Genomic DNA, 10,469 nt, shown 5'->3' with positions numbered 1-10,469 from the left:
CAAGGTTCCAGGTTGAGCAAAGGCTCCCTGTCATACCTGGCCAACCCGCTGGGACTGCACCTAGCTCTTCCCCCTTATGGAAGTAAAAGTACATATTTGCTTCTCCTTTAAAATGTTATCGAGACAAGTTCCCATAAAGTAAGCACTGAGGTGGCCTGACATATGACCGCCTTGGCAGACGTTACTTAATAAGCAAACCTCATTTAGTCTAAAGGTGGCATTCCTGCTCTATTGCTTAAACAAGTAACAGGTGTTAGTTTTAAAAACAATGTATGGGGGATCCCTGGGTGGCGCAGCGGTTTGGCGCCTGCCTTTGGCCCAGGGCGTGATCCTGGAGACCCCGGATCGAATCCCACGTCGGGCTCCCGGTGCATGGAGCCTGCTTCTCCCTCTGCCTATGTCTCTGCCTCTCTCTCTCTCTCTCTGTGACTATCATAAATAAATAAAAAATTTAAAAAAAAATAAAAAAAATAAAAACAATGTATGTTTGTGCGCGAGACGTACTTCTCCTTAGAGATATAGGCCGCCTGCTTACGGAGGCTATATAAACTCTACATGCAAAAATAAAGCTTGTCCATTGTGGCCATCAGCTGCATGGAACCTCCTATCCCATGAACTTTTAGTCTCTTGTTTCTTTCTCATCCCCTTGCCCTCGGTCCCTGAATCCAGACCTTCTCGCGCCGGCCGCGACAAGTGGCGCCCGAACAGGGACCCGAGACAGAGGGAAAGAAGAAGTGTTTATGTTACAGGTAAGGGGATCACGGCGGCTCCGTGAACGATAGGAGTAAAATAATCATGGGACAAAGGCAATCTGTAGAACATGGGTATTTTTTAAAAGTTCTACAGGCTCTTTTAAGGGAGAAGGGGTTTAAGGTTTCTCATAATTCTTTGGATAAGTTCTTTGATACAGTTAGAATAATATGCCCCTGGTTTCCTGATCAGGGATTGGTGGATCTTTTGGATTGGCAGAGAGTTGGACAGACTCTAAAAAATGAATTAAAAATAAGAGGGGAACAACTGCCTCCTGATATATGGACTACATGGAATTGTATAAAGGAGGTTCTGGATCCTACAGACTCTATTGAGATCATCTCCTTGAACTCTAAAAGTGAAAAAGAGTCACCACCCTCGATGGGGGGGGAGCTTAAAAAATAAAAAAATCCATACCCCCGCTTTACATAAACTATCCCTGAGATGATGAAAAAGGATCCGTTTGATGGTCCCTACCTTGGAGATAGAAGGGAAGAGGTTTTTGTTTTAAATCATGCTGAACCTCCTCCCCCACCTTTATTACACTCCTCCACTGTGCAAACTGAGAAGGCTCCTCGAAGCCTTTTTCCTGTTCAATCAGACGATTCTTACCCAATAAAAGGAGTTACTCCATTACAAAGAACTCTATTTCAAGCCTCACAGAGGGGAGAAGATGTATCTGAGTTTCAGTTATTTCCTGTTACTGTGCAGGGGGGACTAAGAGCATACACTGCCTTAAGCTTTAAAGTACTAAAGGATTTGAAACAAGCAGGTACTCAGTATGGCCCTACAGCACCCTTTACTCTATCTATGTTAGATAATTTGACGCGAGATGCATTATGTCCTGGAGATTGGAGGGTCATTGCACAAGCATGCCTCTCCCCGGGGAACAATTTGTTATGGAAAACACAATTCTCTGAAAATGCCGAAAAACAGGCCAGCTACAATAGGGGAACTAACATTCCTGTTGATTACAACATGTTAACTGGTTCTGGTCCGTATTATGACGTAGGCTTGCAATTGAATTTTCCTGAAGTAGCTTATACCTAAATTAATAGTTGTTCTCTGTCAGCATGGAAAAAGCTACCTGCCACAAATACAAGGTCACAGGAACTGTCAAAAATCAGGCAAGGTCCCGAGGAAAATTATTCTGATTTTGTGGCCAGATTGTTAACCACAGTCAGTAGAATAGTCACCGATGCGGAAGCTGGCACTTTAAGAGTTAAGTAATTGGCCTATGAGAATGCTAATGTCGCCTGTCAAGCAGCCATAAGACCTTGGAAGAATCAGGGACCTCTTGAAGATTATGTGCACCTTTGGGCAGATATAGGGCCCTTCGTATTTGCAAGGAGTCACCTTGGCTGCTGCTATTAAAGGCATCCCTCCTGCAAAATTGCATGCTCAGATACTAAAACAAAATAAGAACCCAAACATGAAAATAAATAAAAAATGCTTCTTAAGTGGCCAATTGGGCATTTTAAAAATCAATGCCCTCAGAAAAAGACTTCACAAACTACAAAAAAACCTCAAAACCTTTGCCCTAGATGCCACAGAGGATATCATTGGGCTAATAAATGTAGTTCAAAAACTGATTCTAACGGGAATCCCCTTTCAGGAAACAATTCCCTGAGGTATATTGTATTCATTATATGGATGACCTATTACTGGCAGCAGAGACCAGTGAACACCTGGCTAATGCCTTTCAGGTTCTTTCCCAATGCCTTAGCTCTGCTGGACTTCAAATAGCTCCTGAGAAGGTACAGAGAGAAGCTCCCTTTGAGTATTTAGGATATCTTATTAGTAAACAGAGTATTAGGCCACAGAAAATCGCAGTTAGAACCTCGCAATTAAAAACTTTAAATGACTTCCAAAAATTATTAGGTGATATAAATTGGCTCCGTCCTTCGCTGTCTCTCACCACTTCTCAGTTACAGCCCCTTTTTTCTATTTTAATTTTTTTTTAAATTTTTAAAAATTTTTTAAATTTATTTACGATAGTCAACAGACAGAGAGAGAGGCAGAGACACAGGCAGAGGGAGAAGCAGGCTCCATGCACCAGGAGCCCGACGTGGGACTTGATCCCGGGTCTCCAGGATCGCGCCCTGGGCCAAAGGCAGGCGCCAAACCGCTGCGCCACCTAGGGATCCCCCTTTTTTCTATTTTAAAAGGGGACTCCTCCCCTTCATCTTTGAGACAGCTTACTCCAGAAGCAGAGGATGCCTTGGCTTTAGTAGCAAATAAAATTTCCTCTGCGCAGCTCCAACAAAGAGATTTGACAAAGAATGTTAACTTAATAATCTTAAAACCTGATGCTCTCCCTATGGCAGTGTTGTGGCAAACCCATGGGCCTTTGGAATGGCTCCATTTAGCTATGCATGTTTTGCATGTCATCAACCCGACGATTTCCCTTATATCTTTATTAATTGCTAGGGGACGGAAGAGATGCATCCAATTATTTGGACATGAGCCTCATAGTATTGTATGTCCTCTTTTAACCGCCTCAGTGGTAGAGGATGCATATCAAACCTCCCTGGAATGGCAAACATCTATGGCAAATTTTCCTGGTCAATTTCTTTTTCATCTTCCCAATGACAAACTCCTTCAGGGACTCTCCATCATTCCTACTATATTTGTCTCTCCAATTTCGAGTCAACCGATTAGAGACGCTCCCATCATATTTTCGGACGCCAGCAAAGACGGGCACATTGCCATTGTCTATCTGCATAAACAACATAAAAATGTCATTCAGTTGTCCTATAAGACAAAATCTGTCCAGAGGGCTGAACTTTATGCTGTCATGAAAACTCTTGAAATCTATCAAGAACCCTTTAATCTCTATTCAGATAGTCAATATGTCGCCAGGATATTACCCATCCTTGCTGATTCTTTCATAAACTCTAATGATGAGGAACTTTCATGCCTTTTTCATAAATTACAGCAGCTGCTCTTAAAAAGAGTTTCACCTATATTTGTTTCTCATATTAGAGCACATTCTGGTTTACCTGGGCCTTTATCCTCGGGAAATGACTTGGCTGACAGATATACTCATTTATATTCTGTCATTGCTAATAAGGATTCTGTCGGTATGGCAATGAAAAGTCACTCTCTTTTCCACCAAAACGCTCGATCCCTACGAAAGCAATTCCATATAACTAGAGAACAAGCTAGGCAAATTGTTAAAAATTGCTCCCTATGTCCCCAATATGTTAACACCCCTTCCTTTGCCATTAATCCGCGAGGCCTTTTGCCCAATGATCTCTGGCAAATGGATGTAACACATTATTCATCTTTTAATAAATTACAATTTGTGCATGTTTCTATTGATACTTATTCTGGCATGATCGTAGCTTCCGCTCATTCTGGTGAAAGTTTTACTGATGTTCAAAATCACCTTTTTCACGCTTTTGCTTACATGGGAATGCCTAAACGATTAAAGACTGATAATGGGAGTGCTTATATATCCCAAGCTTTTAAAACCTTTTGTGAAACATTTCACATCCAGCATACCACAGGCATCCCTTACAACTCTACAGGTCAAGCTATTATTGAAAGAGCTCATCTTACACTTAAAAATACCTTACAAAAACTAAAAAAGGGGGAGATTATGGCAGGAAAAATGAAATATTCCCCCCACATGCACCTAGACTTAGCAATATTCATTTTAAATTTTTGATTGTGCATGATGATGGATATACACCATCAGAAAAACATTGGGAAAAAATACTGATCCACCCCTTATGGCAAAGTGGAAGGATCCTATGACAGGACAGTGGAAAGGCCCTGACCCCTTGCTTAGACAGGGTCGAGGATATGCTTGTATCTTCCCACAGGATGAGGAAGCGCCACGCTGGGTTCCAGCCAAATTTGTTAGAGATATCAAAACTGAGAAGGAAGATGAGTCGGCTGAACTTATGCCCTCCTCGGAGGAAGAGGACTCCTAAAACAGATTTGCCATCATGGGGACAAATAAAGAAGTTAACCTCACGAGCCACAAGTTTGATAAGAAGATTGATTTCAACACAAAGTTATTCCTGGTGCAACAACCTCCATATTGGATGATCCCTGTTGACGTGAGAGGACCTTGGTACGCGAACTTTGGTATGCAGTTAGCTCAAGAATTGGTGAAAAAGCTAAGAAGAACTCGAAGATTTCTTGGACTTTTAATTGCAGGGATAGTGGCTACTATTGCTCTTATTGCCTCTGCTACTGTATCTGTTGTATCTTTGCATGAAAATGCTCAGACCGCTGAACATGTAAATGAACTTGCTAGAAATGTAACTATTGCTCTTGATGCTCAAAAGAGAATTGATGAAAAAATTGAAGCGCAGATTGAAGCTTTAAAAGAAGCCGTTTTATATCTTGGTGATCAATTTGTTGTATTAAAAACTATAACCCAATTGACTTGCCATGATGCTTATAAACATATTTGTGTTACCCCACTGCCTTTTAATGGATCATGGGAAAATGTACGTATGCATTTACAAGGGGTTTGGAATCATGCTAATATTAGTCTGGATCTCTTAAAATTACAACAAGAAATAGACGCCATTAGTCAAAGTATGTTACATTATGAAGACCCCGGCGATTTAGCCGGTGAGATCTTAAATCAGTTAAATGGCTTTAATCCCTTCAATTCACTGAAATATTCCTTTTGGATATTTTTGGCATTAATAATCGGGTTAATTCTGATGTATGTAATGTTTGCCTGCTCTTGCAAAAAATTCAATAATCAATTAAATTCCTCTAAGGCACAACTTCACTTGCTGCATTTGAAAAATATAGGGGGAGATGTTGGGAGCGGTCCCGCGGTGCGAGGCAAGGTTCCAGGTTGAGCAAAGGCTCCTTGTCATACCTGGCCAACCCGCTGGGACTGCACCTAATTCTTCCTCCTTATGGAAGTAAAAGTACATATTTGCTTCTCCTTTAAAATGTCATCGAGACAAGTTCCCATAAAGTAAGCAAGGAGGTGGCCTGACACATGACCGCCTTGGCAGTCATTACTTAATAAACAAACCTCACTGTTTAGTCTAAATGTGGCATTCCTGCTCTATTGCTTAAACAAGTAGCAGGTGTTAGTTTTAAAAACAATGCATGTTTGTTCGCGAGATGTACTTCTCCTTAAAGAAATAGGCCGCCTGCTTACGGACGCTATATAAACTCTACATGCAAAAATAAAGCTTGTCCATTGTGGCCATCAGCTGCATGGAACCTCCTATCCCATGAACTTTTAGTCTCTTGTTTCTTTCTCATCCCCTTGCCCTCGGTCCCTGAATCCGGACCTTCTCGCGCCGGCCGCGACACTCATGCTTTTTTTTTTTTTTCCTACAGAATAGATAATTAAGATTGAAGAAGTTGAAACCTTTTTGATAGTGTACAACGCATTTTGCGCCAATTTTCACAAGTGTTTGTCTTAGTCTACATGAGAAGTGAAAAGGTTTTTATACTCGGGGATGCAACCAACATGTTCAAATGTTTGAAATCCCACAATGTTAGACCAATTTAAGTTTCTTAAGTTATTTCCTTTAAAATATATATTAAACAGAAATCTAAGTAGACTGCATTGACTAACCAGTCCCTCGGGACGGTGGTGAACCTGAAGCATGCTTTAACTTCTAAGACTGTCTAACACTCATTTCATTCGGTGTCTCCACAAACTGGTTAAAAAACATAAAAAAAAGACATGACCTTTTAGTTTTAGTTTTCAAACTAAAGACGTTAGACAGATGCTGAGTGTGCGTTTTCTCAACCGCTTCAACATTTTAAGCGATTTCTGCTTTGGTTGACAGGAAATTGCTTTCCCAAGCAGGTGCCATTGCCACCTCCCGCTCACTCAGCCCCAGGGCTCTGCAGCGCTCCTGGCAGTGGCAGCAGGCCATCCAACAGGGGGGCCGCCACCGGAGAGGGGGGCCGTATTCCGGGCCATACCGGGCCCTCCAGAGAAGGACATGCACGGGTTTCATAAGCCCAGGCGCCAATGGGAACGGACCAAAGAGTTTCAGGGAAACTCCAGTATATTCCAGAGTCAGACCTAACTCCAGGGCGCGCCTGAAGACGTGCTGCTCCTCTGACATCCCGAATTTCTGTGCACACATGCATACACGGTGCCCCGCACACCGGGCGCTGGTGTTCCCAACCATTTCTCCACTTTCCAAGAGCAGTTCACACAGCTTGAATGCCTAAGATCGCTCTATATTTTAAGAACACAGAAACATTTGAGCATTGTATTTCTCGCATCCCTTCTGGTGAGCGCTAGACTTGTTTCTATTTTTTTTAATAAATTAATTTTTATTGGTGTTCAATTTACCAACATACAGAATAACACCCAGTGCTCATCCCATCAAGTGTCCCCCTCAGTGCCCGTCACCCATTTACCCCCACCCCCCGCCCTCCTCCCCCTCCACCACCCCTAGTTCATTTCCCAGAGTTAGAAGTCTTCATGTTCTGTCTCCCTTTCTGATATTTCCCACACATTTCTTCTCCCTTCCCTTATATTCCCTTTCACTATTATTCATATTCCCCAAATGAATGAGAACATACACTGTTTGTCCATCTCCGATTGACTTACTTCACTCAGCATAATACCCTCCAGTTCCACCCACGTTGAAGCAAATGTTGGGTATTTGTCGTTTCTAATGGCTGAGTAATATTCCATTGTATACATAAACCACATCTTCTTTATCCATTCATCTTTCGATGGGCACCGAGGCTCCTTCCACAGTTTGGCTATTGTGGACATGGCTGCTAGAAACATCGAGGTGCAGGTGTCCCGGCGTTTCATTGCATCTGAATCTTTGGGGTAAATCCCTAACAGTGCAATTGCTGGGTCGTAGGGCAGGTCTATTTTTAACTCTTTGAGGAACCTCCACACAGTTTTCCAGAGTGGCTGCACCAGTTCACATTCCCACCAACAGTGTAAGAGGGTTCCCTTTTCTCCGCATCCTCTCCAACATTTGTTGTTTCCTGCCTTGTTAATTTTCCCCATTCTCACTGGTGTGAGGTGGTATCTCATTGTGGTTTTGATTTGTATTTCCCTGATGGCAAGTGATGCAGAGCATTTTCTCATGTGCATGTTGGCCATGTCTATGTCTTCCTCTGTGAGATTTCTCTTCATGTCTTTTGCCCATTTCATGATTGGATTGTTTGTTTCTTTGCTGTTGAGTTTAATAAGTTCTTTATAGATTTTGGAAACTAGCCCTTTATCTGATATGTTATTTGCAAATATCTTCTCCCATTCTGTAGGTTGTCTTTGAGTTTTGTTGACTGTATCCTTTGCTGTGCAAAAGCTTCTTATCTTGATGAAGTCCCAATAGTTCATTTTTGCTTTTGTTTCTTTTGCTTTCGTGGATGTATCTTGCAAGAAGTTACTGTGGCCAAGTTCAAAAAGGGTGTTGCCTGTGTTCTCCTCTAGGATTTTGATGGAATCTTGTCTCACATTTAGATCTTTCATCCATTTTGAGTTTATCTTTGTGTATGGTACAAGAGAGTGGTCTAGTTTCATTCTTCTGCATGTGGATGTCCAATTTTCCCAGCACCATTTATTGAAGAGACTGTCTTTCTTCCAGTGGATCGTCTTTCCTCCTTTATCGAATATTAGTTGACCATAAAGTTCAGGGTCCACTTCTGGGTTCTCTATTCTGTTCCATTGATCTATGTGTCTGTTTTTGTGCCAGTACCACACTGTCTTGATGACCACAGCTTTGTAGTACAACCTGAAATCTGGCATTGTGATGCCCCCAGATATGGTTTTCTTTTTTAAAATTCCCCTGGCTATTCGGGGTCTTTTCTGATTCCACACAAATCTTAAAATAATTTGTTCTAAGTCTCTGAAGAAAGTCCATGGTATTTTGATAGGGATTGCATTGAACGTGTAAATTGCCCTGGGTAACATTGACATTTTCACAATATTAATTCTGCCAATCCATGAGCATGGAATATTTTTCCATCTCTTTGTGTCTTCCTCAATTTCTTTCAGAAGTGTTCTATAGTTTTTAGGGTATAGATCCTTTACCTCTTTGGTTAGGTTTATTCCTAGGTATCTTATGCTTTTGGGTGCAATTGTAAATGGGATTGACTCCTTAATTTCTCTTTCTTCAGTCTCATTGTTAGTGTATAGGAATGCCATTGATTTCTGGGCATTGATTTTGTATCCTGCCATGCTACCAAATTGCTGTATGAGTTCTAGCAATCTTGGGGTGGAGGCTTTTGGGTTTTCTATGTAGAGTATCATGTCATCGGCGAAGAGGGAGAGTTTGACTTCTTCTTTGCCAATTTGAATGCCTTTAATGTCTTTTTGTTGTCTGATTGCTGAGGCTAGGACTTCCAATACTATGTTGAATAGCAGTGGTGAGAGTGGACATCCCTGTCTTGTTCCTGATCTTAGGGGAAAGGCTCCCAGTGCTTCCCCATTGAGAATGATATTTGCTGTGGGCTTTTCGTAGATGGCTTTTAAGATGTCGAGGAAAGTTCCCTCTATCCCTACACTCTGAAGAGTTTTGATCAGGAATGGATGCTGTATTTTGTCAAATGCTTTCTCTGCATCTAATGAGAGGATCATATGGTTCTTGGTTTTTCTCTTGCTGATATGATGAATCACATTGATTGTTTTACGAGTGTTGAACCAGCCTTGTGTCCCGGGGATAAATCCTACTTGGTCATGGTGAATAATTTTCTTAATGTGTTGTTGGATCCTATTGGCTAGTATCTTGTTGAGAATTTTTGCATCCATGTTCATCAGGGATATTGGTCTGTAATTCTCCTTTTTGGTGGGGTCTTTGTCTGGTTTTGGAATTAAGGTGATGCTGGCCTCATAGAATGAATTTGGAAGTACTCCATCTCTTTCTATCTTTCCAAACAGCTTTAGTAGAATAGGTATGATTTCTTCTTTAAACGTTTGATAGAATTCCCCTGGGAAGCCATCTGGCCCTGGACTCTTGTGTCTTGGGAGGTTTTTGATGACTTCTTCAATTTCCTCCCTGGTTATTGGCCTGTTCAGGTTTTCTATTTCTTCCTGCTCCAGTTTTGGTAGTTTGTGGCTTTCCAGGAATGCGTCCATTTCTTCTAGATTGCCTAATTTATTGGCGTAGAGCTGTTCATAATATGTTTTTAAAATCGTTTGTATTTCCTTGGTGTTGGTAGTGATCTCTCCTTTCTCATTCATGATTTTATTAATTTGAGTCTTCTCTCTCTTCTTTTTAATAAGGTTGGCTAATGGTTTATCTATCTTATTAATTCTTTCAAAGAACCAACTCCTGGTTCTATTGATCTGTTCCACAGTTCTTCTGGTCTCAATTTCGTTGAGTTCTGCTCGAATTTTAATTAACTCTCTTCTTCTGCTGGGCGTCGGGTCGATTTGCTGCTTCTTCTCTAGCTCCTTTATGTGTAAGGTTAGCTTTTGTATTTGAGCTCTTTCCAGTTTTTGAATGGATGCTTGTATTGCGATGTATTTCCCCCTCAGGACTGCTTTTGCTGCATCCCAAAGATTTTGAACAGTTGTATCTTCATTCTCATTAGTTTCCATGAATCTTTTTAATTCTTCCTTAATTTCCTGGTTGACCCTTTTATCTTTTAGCAGGATGGTCCTTAACCTCCACGTGTTTGAGGTCCTTCCAAACTTCTTCTTGTGATTGAGTTCTAATTTCAAGGCGCTATGATCTGAGAATATGCAGGGGACGATCCCAATCTTTTGGTATCGGTTCAGACCCGATTTGTGACCCAGTATG

At 41.4% G+C, this 10,469-nt stretch overlaps 1 protein-coding gene across 1 annotated transcript; it reads left to right on the top strand.

The window, feature by feature from the left end:
• The first annotated feature begins 665 nt into the window (after nt 1-665).
• Nucleotides 666-5,817, top strand: LOC129514690 (endogenous retrovirus group K member 13-1 Env polyprotein-like). Its single transcript, XM_055333424.1, has 2 exons — nt 666-749; nt 4,581-5,817. The coding sequence occupies exon 2, from the start codon at nt 4,707-4,709 to the stop codon at nt 5,580-5,582; it is 876 nt and encodes a 291-aa protein (XP_055189399.1). The 5' UTR covers nt 666-749; nt 4,581-4,706; the 3' UTR covers nt 5,583-5,817.
• The last annotated feature ends 4,652 nt before the right edge of the window (nt 5,818-10,469 follow it).

This window comes from Nyctereutes procyonoides, unplaced genomic scaffold (genome assembly GCF_905146905.1).
Source record: "Nyctereutes procyonoides isolate TBG_1078 unplaced genomic scaffold, NYPRO_anot_genome, whole genome shotgun sequence".
Lineage (NCBI taxonomy): Eukaryota > Metazoa > Chordata > Mammalia > Carnivora > Canidae > Nyctereutes > Nyctereutes procyonoides.
This window is presented reverse-complemented; position numbering and strand designations above follow the sequence as displayed.